The sequence below is a fragment of the Crinia signifera genome, chromosome 19 (genome assembly GCF_055691185.1).
Source record: "Crinia signifera chromosome 19, ASM5569118v1, whole genome shotgun sequence".
NCBI classification, from domain to species: Eukaryota; Metazoa; Chordata; class Amphibia; order Anura; family Myobatrachidae; genus Crinia; species Crinia signifera.
This window is the reverse complement of record NC_139226.1, coordinates 53,035,133-53,053,543: the sequence shown is the minus strand read 5'-3', so window position 1 is coordinate 53,053,543 and position 18,411 is coordinate 53,035,133. Positions and strand designations below refer to the sequence as shown.

The following is an 18,411-nucleotide window of genomic DNA, read 5'->3' as shown; positions in this document are numbered from 1 at the left end:
CGATTGGGTATCCTTCCTGTGCCAGGGCCGGCGGTTTTTGTTAAACGTGCGATCTGGTCTCTGTGAATTCCCACCGTACAGCCACCTGTAGACACGGTTCTCCTCGTAGTCTTGATCTACTGTGGATTTCTTGTTGTTTTTGAATTTGATTAATTCTCTACTGTATACTGTATATAGATCCAGGGGGGGGGGGGGGGGGCGACACTCAGTTCCACAAAATGGTAGTTAATACGGTGCCTTCCCATAGATGGTAATAGGTTGAAGATAGAAAGGTGGCACTCGTAGACTGTTGTAAAAGACTTTTATGTAAACATCAAAAGATGTGCAGGATAAACGAACGTTTCGGGGATACTCCCCGTTTTCAAGGTGCAGAGTGTTACAAGTCTAATACTCTGCACCTTGAAAACGGGGCGTATCCCCGACACTTTGGTTTATCCTGCACATCTTTTGATGGTTATATAAAAGTATTTTACAACAGTCTACGAGTGCCACCTTTCTATCTACAACATATATATATATATATTTTATATATTTTTTTTTTTACATAGAAGCATTGCATTTGTCTAAATGGTCTGTGCGATGCTTCAAGCCTCGTCCATTTTTGGCTGCCAGACAACTCGGTGGCAATGACATTGACATTGGAAAATACGAATCCGGAGAATACTGTAGCCAAAGGCCCCCATACACTAGTCTGACTTAATCTCCTCTGAGCTCCCGTGGGATCTCCCCGGGAGAGCTCGCTAACAATTTGGTATTTGATGTGACTTTTTTTTACATGGATAAATCGCATGTGATTTAGATCATGTAAATTCCTGGGGAGCTGCGGGGAGAGTAATTCAAAAATAAAAAAAACCTGGGCAGCTGTGGGGTCCGGACTACACTGAGCGACCAGGGGGGTGGGGGTTGCAAGGTCATGGTGGGAAAGCAGTCGACAATATCTGGGATGTGCTGAGCTTAGCGCTGATTGGCTAAGAGTGCTTTCTCTCTCAGCCAATCAGTGGCCGGCCTAATACTAATTCTGCCCCCGCAGGTCTGTTCAGCACTTCCCAGACACTGCGGACTGGCTGCCCTGCCGAGATGCTACACCCAGACCCCCCCGGGCACTCAGCGCAGCCCAGACCCCGCCGTTGCCCATCCCTTCACATAGGCACCCTTGATAAAAAGCACCTGCGATGTGCCACTGATGGGTCCAATCCGTCAGACTGAACCTGCAGCAGGTTCAATCTGTATGGTCGACCCGATGCGCACAGGAGTACTCGGGTCAGGTGCAATGTCAAAAACATACGATTTGGGACCATTTCTCTGTCCAATCTGTCGGGATCCGTGAAATCGTCCCACATCGGATAAGTGTGTGTAACGTTTTCCGTATTCTCCAGTTCTACTTTAAGACGATTACGGCCAATACCGTTTGTACCTGTTTGTACATCGGTCGTAATTGGCCTTGTTAGTAAATTTCCCTAAATCATAATTTTGGGCTAGTTGAATTCCACTGAAGGATGAGCGCATACGTTTGAAGTGAAGGAAATCTGCCTTCGAGCATGATTTCCTCCAGTGTTGCTCAGCGGTATGTGAGCATTATTGCAGATATCTGGTGCATTTGGTGTGCAAGGGTTGAGGTGTTAATCTATGAGGGTGAATAGTGGTCTGTGAGAGCAGAGGTAAGGAATGATTTGTATAGGGAAGCCGCTTGTTCAGGGCAAGAGACGGAGAGAGAGAAGTGAGTAGAATACGGAGGTGGTGTCTATAGCCTCCATGTTACACTTAGTGATGGTAGCCTTAGGATTTAGAGATGGAGAGGCAGAAAAAGAAGTTTAATGAGAGCAGGTGGTGGTCAGAGAAGGGAATGGGCAGTTGGATAAATTAGAAATATCACAACGGTGAGTGAAGACAAGATCAAATAATCTCCCATTAACATGGGAGGGCAAGGAGGTCCACTAGGAGAAACCAAGGGTCAGGGGCTATTGGGTTATTGATATGAATGTGTAAATAACCTAAAATAATGGATGGAATGTTGTCAAGAAATTTAAAGGGGTGCCAGGGGTCAAAGTTGAACAGATTGGAAGAGGCATATGGCATGGACTTCAAATATAGAGAATGTAAGGGAAGGTATCGCTCGCTATATCAGCCAGTGTGTGTAGTATGCCCTGCCCGACAGCCGATGCATGCTGTCTCTGTTGTCTGTGAATGTACAGACGAGAAAGAGGATTGTAAACTAAGGCCCCTGAAACCCCCACCCCCCACCTGCTCCATTGCTCGTTCTTGTTGGCATCAACAAGTGTCGATGTACTTGTTGATGCCTGGTCCCTGTTGCCATCGATGGCGGTGGAGATCGCTCACTGTGTACAGGGCTTATGACTTTTAAACCTACACAACGCCCATATATTAAATTCGGTACCCGTGTAGTTTCACGGCACAAGTACCTTAAATTCCACCTCTGAGTGGAAGTCTCCAATAAAGTGGCACTATTTTTGTTGGGATACACCTCAAACAATACTTTGGAAATCTCAAAATAGGAGTTGTGGCATTTAAAAAAAAAAAAAAGGAAGCCCGGAATTGCATAGATTTGATATTTCAGGCAAGATTTAGAAACACAGTACACAGCAACAAAACAACATTTTCCTGTCATTGGCAATGAAAACTGAACCAAGGAATGAAACGCTGCACATCCAAACTGACAACAGGAGATGTTACATGTCATTCGGAGGTTTCCCTGAGAAACATGATTTCTTATTGAAATGAATGGTGTGGTCTAGTTCTATTCTATTTTGTAACATGACAATCAAAGCTAATACATTGTACACTGGTGTCCAGTAAGTTGGGTACCCAGCTTAATTCTTTTTTACAGACATTTTTTTTTGTGTAAGGGGTGAGCTACCATGAGGGAATGTTCCAGGGAATCCCCCACCCCTCCCTTTTCCTTCCAGGACCTGTTGTTATCTCTGTTTAATAAGGCTGACTTGTAAACCTGAGAGCATTTTAAACCCCAAGGTTGAGATGAGTCACCCCCTTCTCTTTATGAAATAACAACTGCACATGTGTACGGATCATAGCGCACAAACAGCGACAAAAACACTAAAAAGTATCTAATCGCAGTTTTCCTGCACCTTGGCTGGCAAGAAGCCGCCATTTTCTGGCTGGGTCAGGAAGGCTCACGGTTATGCACAGACTGCACACACTGGAAAAATCATTAGATGATGAGTGAGTTGAGTATGGATTTGCAGCTGGCCGGCAACTATTTGATCGAAGGGCTTTTCAAAAACACACAGCAGCATTCAGGTCTGAATAAGGCCTATTGACCCAACCCATTGCCCCACATGCACAAAACAAATTCTGGCCACAGCAACGCAGTTACCACACTGTGGCCGCACAGCCAGCCGGTTTGGAAACCACTGCCTTACAATTCAAAATCTTAAAACTAACAAAAAATGTAAATGCTTTATTGCTGTGTGGACAACAATTGAGAAAGGGTTCAATTTTTTTTTAAATAACTGCTATATAAATCAAGGGGTAAAATTAAAAAAAAAGAAAATTCAAGTTTTTATAGGTCAATGATTTCAAAGACTGTAAGAACTGTACTTTTTTGTCATGTTATTGCATGACTCTGGCCAATATCTTTGCAACCAATCTGTTTTCTATCCATTATTTATATAATTTACATTATATATATAAACATAAATGTTTGATTTTATGTATATTTTATACATTGTTTTAGTTACCGCTTTACTTCACACTCTGCATGTTACAAGTAAAATATATTATTCTAGTGGGATTCTGGAAAGTTCAATACAGAAAAATCGATAGTGTTCACATTCCACATTCTTATACTAATTCCTGTTTGTTCTTTTGCTTCCGCAGGGGAATTGGAAAACAAGGATTCCAGTGCCAGGGTAAGATATGTATTTTATTCTTCATTGCTTTGTTTGTGCGTTATCTCTTCCTCACATTCTCGGAAGAGGATTCCCTCTGCTATTTTTCTAGCTCGTTGTGATGACAATTATCAATTTTATTTAAATTGACTTTTATTGTTGCTTCAGTTAATTCTCAGTTCAATACACTTCAATATTATATAACAATGTAATTTGGCATTTGCTGGCAATATGTCATTTATTTGGGTCCAGAGGCATACTGTAAGTTTGTGCCTGTTGCCCTGGGGAAAGATAAATATTGGTCCCACCCCAAAAAAAATCTATAAATCTTGTTACATTGAACCGTATTCATTTACATTATGAATTATTAAAAAAAAAATACACTGTTTAGCAGCCATACAGAGGATTAGAACTCGTGATCTGTCTCACTGGAGGCAGACACCTTACTGATAGAGCTACAGATGGAGATAGGCTCATTCAGCAGGTGGGCTGGCAGTCGGATCGCCAACCACCAGCCCCTGGAATGGTTTGTGCATGGACCAGATGCTCGTGCGTCCCCTTCCGACGGAGCTCTCCGTCGATTGCCGCCACCTCCACGCACCTCCCCTAACCCTGTCCATCTCCCTGATGCGGAGAATGGCAGGGTTCGTGTCCCCCGCTGCCCGGAAACTGGGACGTACGTGCGTGAGAGAAGCTCACGCATTCCAGTTAGATGAAGCGAATCTCCGCCGGCGCTCGCCAGCGGGGGCCTTCTGCCGAGCCCCGGTGCTGACTGAAAGACACTCCATCTGTATTTGCTCCTACACAGTAAACGTGCAGATTCTAATTATGTATAAGTATCTGCTCCTAGTGGAACAGGTCATGGGTTCTAATATAGGCTGCGACACTTACGCAAAAATTGTTTAGGATAAAGAGAGTGTGATCTCTATTGTCCTGCTAGGAAGGGGGGTCAGCCACAGAAGCGATATTAACGGCTTTCAATGAACTGATTCAAACTCACAGGGGAGGAGAGGTGCCCCCTTGTGAGTAGGAGCCCGGCAGCAGGTGACCCCAGAGTTACGCCTCTGTTTGGGGCCATTTATCAGGTCATGGGGCATATATGCATCAATTCTTTCAGGGAGATGTACTAAAGGTTGCCATACACTACAGGGAAAAATTGCAGCAGTTTGAGGCCAGTTGATCCCGCTTGGACCTTCCCGAGGGGCAGGATCGCATGCGACTCCATCCTTTGTCATGTGATGTATCGCATGTGACCCAGTCTCCTGCTGTCTGGGACTGTGCATTGGATTGGATTCCAAACACATCCAATTTGGACACTTTTGACCCGAATTCTTGGCCCAAACTGTCAGAATCAGGTAAGAACGCGGTCAAATCGGACTACTGTATGGGCACCTTAACCCTTGGACAGAACAAATTGGAGAAAGATAAAGAAATAAGCAATTAGCTACTGTCACTTACAGGATGTTTTAAGCCCCACGGGGGCGATTCTAGCCTATATCGCCGGGGATATGGTCGCTAAGCAACCATATCCCCGTGTGTCGCCGGGTGCATGGTCCCGCGACCAGCCCTGGGGTGGTCGCTGGTCAAAGGAGCATGATCCTGCGATCAGAGGCTTCCCCGGCATCTCTGGTCGCTGATGAAAATGGGACACTGAGCTTTAGTATTTTATCTCTTATTTTATCTCTCTACATTTCTCTCTCCACGCATTAATACATATGCCCTATACAGTATATGTCCTCTGTTCTAGCTATTTCTATGCGCTTATGTTGCTTATTTTATTCCTTTAGTGCTCCTGCATGCACTATACACTTTTAATTCACCATCTATGGAATTATCCATGAGGATAATACAATTTCTCGCAATGTGCCACCAGACATCAATCTGTTTAATCTGTGCACATTACTCTCTATACTGGTAGACAATCTATACTAATCTCTCTGTCATGGTTTTGACAGTTGATGATTTGAAATATCAGGGGCAGGTGTATGAGTGTAAAAGTGGACAAGTGGAGTAGTTACCCATAGCAACCAATTAGCTTAAACTTAGATTTTTCATAATGTACTTGATATATAGAAGTTGGTTAGTTGCTAAAGGAAACGTCTACATATCTCCTCTCTTTAGAAAGTTTCATCCATTTCCCCTTTATATCACGTAAATATGGAACAGTATGGAGCTGAGAGCTAGGCCTAAGTTCTACTTGGTTTACTGTCTGCAAATTCAATTGAAAATCACAGCGAATGCTTAGGTACTTGTGTATTATCATGGCGCCAGTTACGTACTCAGGGTAGCGTCCCTGTCAATATCAGCGTTGTGTTCCCGCAGCCAGCGTAGTCAGTACGTTCGCAGCTAGCCGGATCTTACGTAGTTAGCTTAGTCAGTCAGCATTACACAGTTAACGTAGTCAGTCAGCATTGTGTGAGCGCTTATTACATTGTGTGGAAACCATTGATAATTTTTAACCTGCCTGACATGACAGGTGTGATTGTGTTACTGAAACACCCCCACTATCCACGTCAGCCCGAAGCGTGGCGAGGGAGTTGATATTATAAAGTATGGCGAGCGCACGCGTATTACTTGACTTGTATTCCGCATCCCCCCGCGGGGCTCACTGCACTCGCCACACCTTCTAAAATCAACTCCACGCTGATGTGGATAGTGGGGGTATGAACAGGTCGGGAGGAAGCGTACCACGTCCGCTCGCCACGCTTCGGGCTGACATGGATAATGGGGGTTTGAAATGGAAGCATTTGCCAGTATGTAACATGGAGCACTGGCAAATGCGTCCTTTATTGTGCATGAGACGAACTTGCGCACTGCACCCCCCCCCCCCTTTGTGCACAAGACACACATGCTACCGAACCCTTAACCCTGTCTGTCTCCCTGAAGAGGACATGGGCAGGGTTGCCGTACCCTGCTGCAAAAATTACTGAGACGCACAAGCGTCTGAGACGCTCGTGCCTCTCAGGCAGAGGGAGCGCCTCTCCACCGGTGCCCGCATAATCGCCTCCCTGCCAGCATCCACCAGTGCAGGGGATCTGGCGGTTACCAGCGCTGTGTGAGAGGCGCTCACTAGGCTTGCCAGGGACACCGGGGACAGAGCTGCAGCTCGTGGGGACACTATGCTCACTACGCAGGGCTGCCGTGGGGACACTACGCTGACTACGCAGGGCTGCCGTGGGGACACTACGCTGACTACGCTAGGCAGCCGTTGGGCTACGCTCGACATCTGTCTTCAAAGCATCCTAACAGTCCTGGTTTTTAAAGATGTCCATACTTTATAGTTAAAGCAAATTAACTAAGGTACTAATTGAGCTACATGTGCTTAAGCATGGACATATTGAAAACTTGGACTGTTATGGGTCCTACACAAGTAGCGATTTAAGGGCATCTTGTAAGCAACCTGACTTAATTTGTCTAGATCACTTTAAAAAATGCCCCTACATCCCCAATTGTGTCGGGGCCATGGCGATAGCGATGCGCGGGCCTGTGCATCGCTATTGCCGGGCAATTAAGAAACACCGGCGAACACTGGCGCTGACAGATCACTCAGCACACATCGCTGTGCAACGCTGTGTGATAAGAGATCTTGCTAAGCATTCTGAGTGATCAAGCATTGCTGAGCAAACATCTCCCAGTGTGTAGGCCCCATTAGGGTTCCTTCATTCCTAATGTGTCACCCCATAAGAGCAGAGTTTTAAAATTAGGGCAAATTGATAAATACTGTCTGAGGGATTGAAAGCAAAAGGTTATTTGTACTTATAGCTATATTAATAAAAGGCTAACCACTCCAACTTTATGAGGGGAAGTACCACCACTGACCACAAGAGGCAACTCGACGGTCTGCATTACCACTTTGTGCTAAAAGATGTCACAACAGAAAGTGAAAGCTATTTTTGCAGGGACACTGATTGGTTTCAATATGGACAGAGGGAGCTGTGAAGACAGATTACAGGTAGGAGCAGATAGGGACTGGGGGCGGGGTGAGGTGGAGAGTTTGTGGGTTAAAAACTGTCACAGCTCAAATTGAAAGTTCATTGCAGAAACCGTCATTTTGACAGGCTATTAACTAGTATTAAATATAATAAGTAATACTTGCCTGCTCTCCTAAGTTATTGATGACCAGACCCCTTGCAGTTTAGACCAGCCTCCTGGATCCCATCTACTTCCTCAATGAAATGGGCAGCCGTGGAGCTTGGTGATGTGATCGGTATTAGATTGGATTGCATATTGCATGTGATTGGAGCTGAAAGGTCATACCGATAAGTGGTTATTTAAAAAAAAAAATCTTCCCTATCATAGAATGTGCATGCTTCCCAACTGTCCTGATGTCTGCAGGAATGTCCCAATTTTTGGGGATGTTCTTGCGTCCCGCCCAGTGTCCCGTGGAAGAGGGGCACTTGGGAGTTCCCTCCAGCCTGAATGAAATAGACACTATGCGCACAGAATCTATTCAGGGCTGCAGAAGGGTGGAAAATGGGGCCTGTGTTCACATCAACATGTGAGGCCACGCCCCTTTTCATAGGCCACGCCACGCAAGTGTCCCGTTTCCAGGACTACAGATGTTGGGAGGTATGGAATGTGCTTAGGGCTTTGTACTGGAAAAGGGTAGGAGCCTTGGGCTTTAACATCTAGGGATATTTATTCACAGTCCCTTTTCCTTGCGGGTTAAATTAACCACAGCCACACGTTAACCGGTAGAGTTCAGGATAAGTTCCCGGCGCCATGGGCTAACAGCTTTGTGGATTTCTGTGTGAGCTCCGGCTTGAACACATACTATATAACACTCTGCAATGCCCATGACATACTATATAACACTCTGCAATGCCCATGACATACTATATAACACTCTGCAATGCCCATGACATACTATATAACACTCTGCAATGCCCATGACATACTATATAACACTCTGCAATGCCCATGACATACTATATAACACACCGTAATGCCCATGACATACTATATAACACTCCGCAATGCCCATGACATACTATATAACACTCCGCAATGCCCATGACATACTATATAACACTCTGCAATGCCCATGACATACTATATAACACTCTGCAATGCCCATGACATACTATATAACACTCTGCAATGCCCATGACATACTATATAACATTCTGCAGGGCCGAAACTAGGGTTTCTGGTGCCCGGGGCAAGACATACATTTAGTGCCCCCCCCCCCCCCCCCAAAAAAAAATTAAATATATATATTTATATTTTTTTTTTTTTTTCAGAAGCAGGCACACATTTGGCATTTGGTTTTGCACAGAAAGAAAAACATTAATCAGAAGCCATTTATGTGTGCTTATAGACAGCAGAAGGGGGACATTAAACAGGGGCAGTGCGCGCCGAAGGCGCGCGTTAAAAATTTATGGCATTTTTTTGGGGGGAAGGGAGTGGTGTGGTCACATAGTAGTATCAATTCACAATTTAGAACGCACCGTAATGCCCAGTACACATTAATCAGAAGCCATTTATGTGTGCTTATAGACAGCAAAAGAGGGACATCAAGCAGGGACAGTGCGCGCCGAAGGCGCGCGCTAAAAATTTAGGGCATTTTTTTTTGGGGGGGGGGGGTGGAGTGGTGTGGTCACATAGTAGTATCAATTCACATTATAGAACACACCGTAATGCCCAGTACACATTACACCACAAACCGTAATGCCCAGAGCACATTACACCACAAACCGTAATGCCCAGTACACATTATACCAAACACTGTGATGCCCATTATACATAATGACACACCGTAATGCTCATTACATATGCCACACACGATAATGCCCATTACGCATAATATTACACACTGCAATGCCCCTTACACATAATATTACATGCTGTAATGCCCATTACACATAATGCCACTGACCGTAATGCCCACTACACATAATATCACATGCTGTAATGCCCATTACAATTTATAGCACACACCGTAATGCCCATTACACATTTTTATTTGGGTAAAAGGTGTCAAACACACACACATAAGGGGAAGAGGGGATCAGACACCAGGGAAATTGGGGCAGATAGGGTCACAGACACAGAGGAAGGGGGTTACAGGGGACAAGGAGTCACACATGGGGGAAGGGAGTACAGGGGTGTCAATCCCTGGGCACTCACCAATTTGTTGGGGGAGCTGCAGGGTGTCCAGGTAGCCAGTGGATCCAGGGACAGGGCGAAGGGGGTGCCTGCTGCAGGAGGAGGGAGATGTAGTTGAGGAGACAGGCAGGGCAGGTCAGTTGAGGAGACAGGCAGGGCAGGTCAGTTGAGGAGACAGGCAGGGCAGGTCAGTTGAGGAGACAGGCAGGGCTGAGGAGACAGGCAGGGCAGGTCAGTTGAGGAGACAGGCAGGGCTGAGGAGACAGGCAGGGCAGGTCAGTTGAGGAGACAGGCAGGGCAGGTCAGTTGAGGAGACAGGCAGGGCTAAGGAGACAGGCAGGGCAGGTCAGTTGAGGAGACAGGCAGGGCTGAGGAGACAGGCAGGGCAGGTCAGTTGAGGAGACAGGCAGGGCTGAGGAGACAGGCAGGGCAGGTCAGTTGAGGAGACAGGCAGGGCTGAAGAGACAGGCAGGGCAGGTCCAGACTCCAGCCCCAGCGCGTATCGCTGGGCGCACTTTGTCCATCACAGACACTAGAGGTCAAGTGCACCTCTAGTGTCTGTCTGTTTGATGGCGGCGGCCATCTTTGATGTGGCAGCGGCGCCGCAGACATAGATCTATGTCTGCGGCGCTAGCTCTCCGCTGCTGCCGCTGCTAACTAGCGCCCCCCGCCTCCAGCGCCCGGTGCGCGTGACCCCCCAGCCCCCCCCTAGTTACGGCCCTGCATTCTGCAATGCCCATGACATACTATATAACACTCTGCAATGCCCATGACATACTATATAACACTCTGCAATGCCCATGACATACTATATAACACTCTGCAATGCCCATGACATACTATATAACACTCTGCAATGCCCATGACATACTATATAACACGCCGCAATGCCCATGACATACTATATATAACACACTGCAATGCCCATGACATACTATATATCACTCCGCAATGCCCATGACATACTATATAACACACTGCAATGCCCATGACATACTATATAACACTCCGCAAGTAGTGTGCAGCAGGGAGGGAGGGTGGGAGCGGTAGTGTGCAGCAGGGAGGGAGGGTGGGAGCGGTAGTGTGCAGCAGGGAGGGAGGGTGGGAGCGGTAGTGTGCAGCAGAGAGGGAGGGTGGGAGCGGTAGTGTGCAGCAGGGAGGGAGGGTGGGAGCGGTAGTGTGCAGCAGGGAGGGAGGGTGGGAGCGGTAGTGTGCAGCAGGGAGGGAGGGTGGGAGCGGTAGTGTGCAGCAGGGAGGGAGGGTGGGAGCGGTAGTGTGCAGCAGGGAGGGAGCGTGGGAGCGGTAGTGTGCAGGATGGACGCCTCTGCTAGTATGATCACTTAGAAATTGTTTTCCTCCTAATGCTAAATGAGGGCAATGTTGGTAAATGAACTTTCTTGTCGTTGGTATTATTTTACCTAACAGTCAAGGCTTTATTGATTAGTTAAAGAGCAGGGATAAAGCAATCTGAAACTCTAATCCTTCCTACTGATAGCTAATGTTCACAAGATAGAAAAGAAATCCCTGTGCCAAACAGGTCATTTTAATTATACCTTTGCTTATAGAATTTCTATTTGATACATTTCTGGCCTATAACTTTCTCCTTGCAGAGTGGCGACTAATTATTTAGCTCATAATAAGGATCGATTATAAATTGTGCCCCTATGCACTAGGTTAAGAGAAGTAAAATGAATGCTGGTGTTCTAAAGATATATAAAATAAAAATGTATTAATACAATATACTTTTGTATATTGTATTAATAAATTAATTAGCATTTTATATATCTTTTAAACCCGAGCATTCATTTGATTAATTCTCAGTTTGGCGTGGCGAAGGCAACATCTCGTACTGTAGCTGCCTCTAATTTTGAGATTGACGCCCCATTTCAAAGAAGGGGAAATCTGTCTTTGACCTTTAGAGCTCTGGTCAAGGTTCTACCTCATTAACCTAATTTGATTATATGAACTTGTCATTATCGCTAAATAACATTCTCTGATATTCTTATATTGTTTTGATGACCATTATTTTTCTATACCCCTGATGAAGTCGTTAGACGAAACGCGTTGGGTATTTTATGGATAATTGGATTTACTGCAAAATGGATCCTGCGTCTTGTTTGATTAGTTGCTGATATTGGATATATGAAGAAATACTGACTGTGACATTTTATTGTGACATATTAGCCTTGTTAATATTTTTTATTGTGTTTATTATTGCCGGGTGGTACTTTTCATTTTAGTTTTAAATTGAGCGCACTCTAATTATTGTCCTCTGTACCCCTCACTTACAGGAGTAGTATATTAGAGGTGTTGCTGTCCCATTTTCAGTGCATTACTGAGACCAACACCCAGGTCTTCCATATATATTATTAAGCCTGCTCGAAGCAAAAGCTTTGACAGCTAGTCTGCTACCTTCTGTGTTTGTACATGTGTGAGAAAGAGATGTAGTTTCACTCTCTGCCAGCAGATGGCAGTGTTTTGGAGACTCACGGACCTATATATAGATGATATGTCTGTGTGTAACCGAAACACTGCCATCTGCTGGCATAGAGTGAAACTACACTCTTTCTCTTTCGCACATACAGAAACAGAGGCAATCACAGTGTAGCAGACTAGCTTTCGAAGCTTTTGATTCAAGTGTGCATACCTAGTATATTCATATTCTGCAGCTCGCTTTGTCAAATGCAAATATAAAAAATATAATTTGAAAGAAATCTGTAGCCATTAGCATGGAGCCTGTGCCGGCATTTCTAAATAGATAAGCATGTATATTATGGGGGTGATTCAGGTTGCCAAAACCATTTGCACTGCAGGTGGGGCAGATGTAACCTGCAGAGAGAGTTAGATTTGGGTAAAATATTTTTTGTTCTGTGCAGAGTAAATACTGGATGCATTATTTTTACACTGCAATTTAGATTTCAGTTTGAACACACAAATGTAACTCTCTCTGCACATGTTACATTGCCCATAAGAGAGAAATGTTGCTTTGTCAGCCATCCTGAATTAGGCCCTGAGTGTATTATAGCACATTGTAAAACGTGTAGAAATGATTTATGTTTTCAGAAATTTACTGTACAAGAGGAATGATTGAGAGAACCATAGCAATTCAGTTTACAACGGGAAGCTTTTCTACCACTGGGAAATCCGCAAATCACAACGTGACGCAGGGTTGGCTGCTCTTAATGAGGCAAAAGGAACTATCACTGCTTTGTGCATTTCAGTTAAAGCAGAGCAGTTAATTCTCATGTAGACCTTTCTTGTAGTTTATCACATCTCCATAGTCTGTTTTGTGAACTTTGGTCAGACAAATACAGTATACCTCTAAGGAAATCTTCAGAAAAAGAGATGAAACGCGCTAGAGGCAAATCTTTTCATACAAACTGTAGAATGAAGACTTAGCGGGTATTCAATATGGCATTTTGACTGTCGGAACACCCAACAGTCAGAATCCAGGGCCTTTTTGGCCAGCTCATCTGCAGCTTGACAGGCGGAATTCACCCCCCCCCCACTGATTCCTCCAGCGGCGTCAATCGAATTTCCGCGACAATAGAGAGGACCAGTGAACCGTTACCCTACCAATCCCCTCCCACTTGGCAGAGAACTCAATGGTTAAGTGCACTTACCCACTGGACTGACATAAAATTGGGCAGTGGCCCCTGCGAATCCTGATCCAACCATAGAGTGAGACCAATCTTTTTACATTCAGTAGTTTTCATGTTTTATTGTTTAATTGTGTAATGTAATTGTGTATAAATGTCATTTTAAGCTTGCAAGAAATATATAAAGGTATTTTTCCATTTAACCCAACTTGTGTTCATTGTAACTCCAGCGTTGCTTCTTTGTACTTTTTGGGAATTCAATATTCCATCTGTCGAGTGGTGAAAAGGAGGCGTGTTGGCCAAACCGGACATGGATTGTCCAGAAACGCCCGTGAATAGGACAGTCCATGGCCGTGTCCGACAAAATAGATCCAACTGGTTTCAAAGTTGGATGGATCTGTTTTGTCGAAATCTGCCTTCAATGCTGTCGGAAACAGCAGCGTTGAAGGTGGTGGGCACAATTTCCCCTGTCGGAAATAGCGCCTGACATTGAATATCACCCTTACTATTTACTGTATTACATAAACTAAAGTGGTATTGGAACATTTTATAAATTATATTAATCTATGTCAGGGTCATATAAATATTTATATTTGTTGTGGTTGGCACTTAAAGTACTTTTTAATATACAGTACTCAATGAAAAAAATGCTTAATTGAAATAAAGCTAATTTACATTTAAATATTTTCTGCTGTCCGCATCCTGAGATGACAACAGCAGTAGATGGATTGCAGAGATACCCCAGCAATCCACATCTGACAGTCCTGCCTCTACTCAGGACTGAGCTTATCGAGTCTTCAGTAGATGGGGGAGGAGCCTGTTTAGGGACACAACATAATTACAGTAGGTGATATCACTGAATATAGAGGTTTCCTCTGGTTTATAAATAGTTCTGTAATTGAATACTACAGTATCTGATTTTTTTCTGGAGAAGAAGCTTGGTAAGAATGAGGGCTGGGATGAACCAGTTGTGTTATTAGGCTCTACCTGAGACATTGGGGAGTCTAGCACAGGTTCCAGAAGAGTCGGCAAATATGTATAAATGTGTAGATAGTTTTGGAAATAATAGCTTGTTTTATTCCTAGACAGACAGTGTTTTATATTCTCTGCCAAGAGTAAGAAAACCTTGAATTTGTAGCAGAAATAGATTAATGAACTTCTCTTTTCAAAGATCATACAGAATGTGACCATGAACAAAACAATGTTTGTATGTTACTGTGCCGATTATGTATTAAGTCTTATGCTGCTCATCCCATCAGCATTGGAAGAATTGCCTGGCTGTTAAGGGGGGTATGCAATCCTCCGCCGCTATTTCTGATGGGGTAAATAGCGGCAGGTGCTTATTCAATGTTATCTTTACCGACAACATTGAAGAGGCATCACGACAGAACGCGCCCGACTTTAACAGCTGTCGGGCCCTTCCTGCTGATAATGGCCGTGGATTGTTGCGATCCCAGCCGTATATCAACAATCCATGGCCGTTTACACAGACACGCCCACTTTTTGCTGATTGGCAGGCGGGACATTGAATCCTGCCTGCTGATTTGCTGTCGGGCAAACTGCAAACGGGCCAGGATCATGGCTGTCGGGAGGGACCGACAGCCGTGATTCGGTATTGGATACCCCCCTTAGTCTGCTAAAACAAATATCTAAACAAAAGAACAATTTTTTGAGAGAATAGATTTCTGGTCAGGCTATGATCTTGCTTACTTCATGTTTTTCTCTTCTCAACCCACATAGGGCCTGATTCACGTTGGCAAATTCGGCCCGATCGCATTTTGGGTGGTTTGTGCATGCACTTATTTACATAGTTACATAGTAAGGCTGAATAAAGACTTGCGTCCATCAAGTTCAACCTACGTTATTAAAGCGCATGATCTACTGTATTTGCTTCATCCCTTATATAAACTGAAACCTGATTTAATTATATACAGAATTTGATTGTTATTAGTACCCCTAGATGTCTTTGTCAAATGGATAATTGTCCCACCTTATTTAAAATTAATTTATTGTCTCTACCGACACAACCTAACTAGCAGTGGTTTATTATTGGAAGTCCAACCTGCCAGTCACCCAAGGCAGTCCCATTGAGAGGTGTTCCCTCCCTCTAGGTTGCCTCTACTGGCTGCTCCAGTGGCGGCAGCCCATAATAACAGGTTCTGCGCATGCCTGATAGGTGTATAATAGGATGTGGTGTTATTATGAAGGAATAGAAACATCACACATCACTCGAGATTATTTTGAGCGTTTCCCCTTTAAGGACTGTAGAACACGAATGAGGTTTGATGTCATAATGGGGACTGCCTACTGTATACCAATGCTTTGCTGTTGCTGCCTCTCTCTCCTACCCAGGACAGGGACACAGTATAACCATTGCTGTAATTACCATCCTCCAGACAGGGCCGCCAACAGGGGGGGTGCTGTGGGTACAGCTGTCCCGGGCCCCGGCCTCTGGAGGGGCTCGGACAGCTGCCCACAGTGACACCCCCACCCCGTACACCTCCTCCCCCACCCGCCGTCCCCCCAGCCAGGCATGCACGATACACAGTGCAGCCTGCAGAGCGCCGAGCCTAGGACACAGAGGGGCTCGGCGCTCTGCAGACTGCACTGTGCCTGTGTTGTGTGTTTCACCGAGAGGTCATCTGGTGTGAGTTCCGGGGAGGGGGGGGCGCAGGTGGGGATGAGGGTGCGGGGGGGGGGGGTGGCGGATGGATGGTCAGTCCCGGGCCCCAAAATTACTAGTGGCAGCCCTGCCTCCAGATATGTCTTTTGTAACCTGATGTTTCCTCATAAATATCAAGCCTTCCTGGGGAGAGATCCCCATGGGTGGTAAGTATCTTTTCATAGGCAAGGTGCCTCATTTGGATGTGCTTGCAGACTTAGAGCTTGACTACCCTAAAAATGACCTTGGACTTTACTACCATTGGAGGTTCTAGCAGAAAATCGCAGCTATGGCAACATTGTCGCCATTTGGGAATATTCGGTGCTTCTCAAAAGGAGATGAGCATCCTCTTCCAAAAATTGCGCAGCTTTGTGAGGAATGTGAATTGGGTAATATCAGGAGACATGGACAGGAGCGATATTAATGATGTCAGCCAATGTTTGCTATTAGGGTATAATGTATATTTTAATCTGCAATGTTCATACAGTATTTCATTGAGTTTGTTAATGTAACTCTGCATAGTCTCCTAATGCCCAGAGGGACGGGCAGTCCTTCAACCACGAGTGCTGAAGGATGACTCTTTGTGAGTCAGGAAGCTACCACCAGCTTGGTTCTTCTATAGGACAACCTTGAAAGAACCGCCGGCCAATATTTAATACATTTATTTTAAAATGGATTTTGCTTGATTATGTCTTTGTTATATAAATGTATAGTCTCATAGGGTGAAGATGCTGTCAGGTCTAGCCTGGCCAATGAGACCAGAATGGATTATGGGAAATAATATAGTAGCTGGTGAGCTGAGGAACCTATGCTATATACACTATAGAGCATGGGGAAAGGCGTACAGTTTGATGATAATAAAAATGAGGATGTTAAAGGAAAAATTATGACAATGGAATTATGACAAAGAAGAAAGAATCCAAATCGGATCAAAAAATGACAACAAAATAAAATACTGTAAAACCATAAATATTATATTAATTCCTTAATACCAATTCCAGGTGTTTTCTTGGTTGCACCTGGGAATATAATTCCATACCTATTAGAGTTCCTATGTTACATGTATGCATGTTTTATTTAGAAACCTAGGGGGGAATTTACTAAGATTCAAGTTCTATTTTACATGGGATATTGCTATGGGCAACCAATCGGATACTATTATCTTTTAGAAGGTGCTAAATAAATAATAAGTAGCAACATCCCATGTGAAATAGAATTCCCATCATAGTAAATTTCCCCAATAGAGTTTGATGGAAGATGAGAACCACTTGGCCCTAAAACCCATGTACATGCACACATGGGATGCGGTCAGTATGCCGGCGGTCGGAATCCCGGCGGTCGAAATACCGATGCTGGAATCCTGACTGCCGCAATGCCGGCACTTTGTCCCTCTATGGGTGTCCATGACACCCACAGAGGGAGAATAAAACAGTGTGCCAAGCGTTGCGAGGCACTGGGCCCGCTGCGTGGCGAGTGCAGCGAGCCCACAAGGGTGGGGAGGCGGGGGCGATGCCTTGTTAAAGCAGCCCCCCCTTCTCCACAGAGGTAAGAGCTGCCACTGCTGCCCATTCACGACTAAATGCATTCTAGACAGGGAAAATGTTGGAGAAGCGTTGTGTTATATCCATGATTAGGTGTGATGGACAGGAGAGGGTGCGCGCATAATGACTGATCTCAACGGCTGCAAGATATCTAAGACAGTTCTCAAGCAGTCTCCAAAGCGGATGTGGCCATTAGGTCGACAGTCAAAAGCTCGACCATTATTGGTCGACAGTCAATAGGCCGATGTATAAAAACGGTCAGCATGCATTCGGTCTACATGGTCAAAGGGTCGACACAAGCGAAAGGTCAACGTGGAAAAAGGTCAAGTTTTTCATGATTTTTTTTTTTCTAAAAACTGACTTGTTCATACTAAGCCGTTCCAGTGGGCATAGAGGGAGAATAAAATAGTATGCTGAGCACAGCAAAGCATCGTGCCCAAAGCATGGCAAGTGTCCACTTATACAGTGTGCATGTAGAGCTATTTTTAAATACAAACCAAAAAAAGTGAAAAACTCATGTCAACCTTTTCAAAGTTTACCTTTTGTTTGTGTTGACATTTTGACTGTCGACCTAGACACTGTTAACCGAACAAGCCGAATACTCTCAAAGATGCTGTAGGAAGACATTTCAGAAC

At 44.8% G+C, this 18,411-nt stretch overlaps 1 protein-coding gene across 1 annotated transcript in view; it reads left to right on the top strand.

The window, feature by feature from the left end:
- PRKCG (protein kinase C gamma) overlaps window positions 1-18,411 on the top strand; it is a 303,415-nt gene that overhangs the window by 29,199 nt on the left and 255,805 nt on the right. Inside the window, exon 2 of the mRNA XM_083162596.1 lies at window positions 3,856-3,887. Coding sequence (XP_083018722.1) covers window positions 3,856-3,887 — 32 coding nt within the window. The remainder of the gene's footprint in view (window positions 1-3,855; window positions 3,888-18,411) is intronic.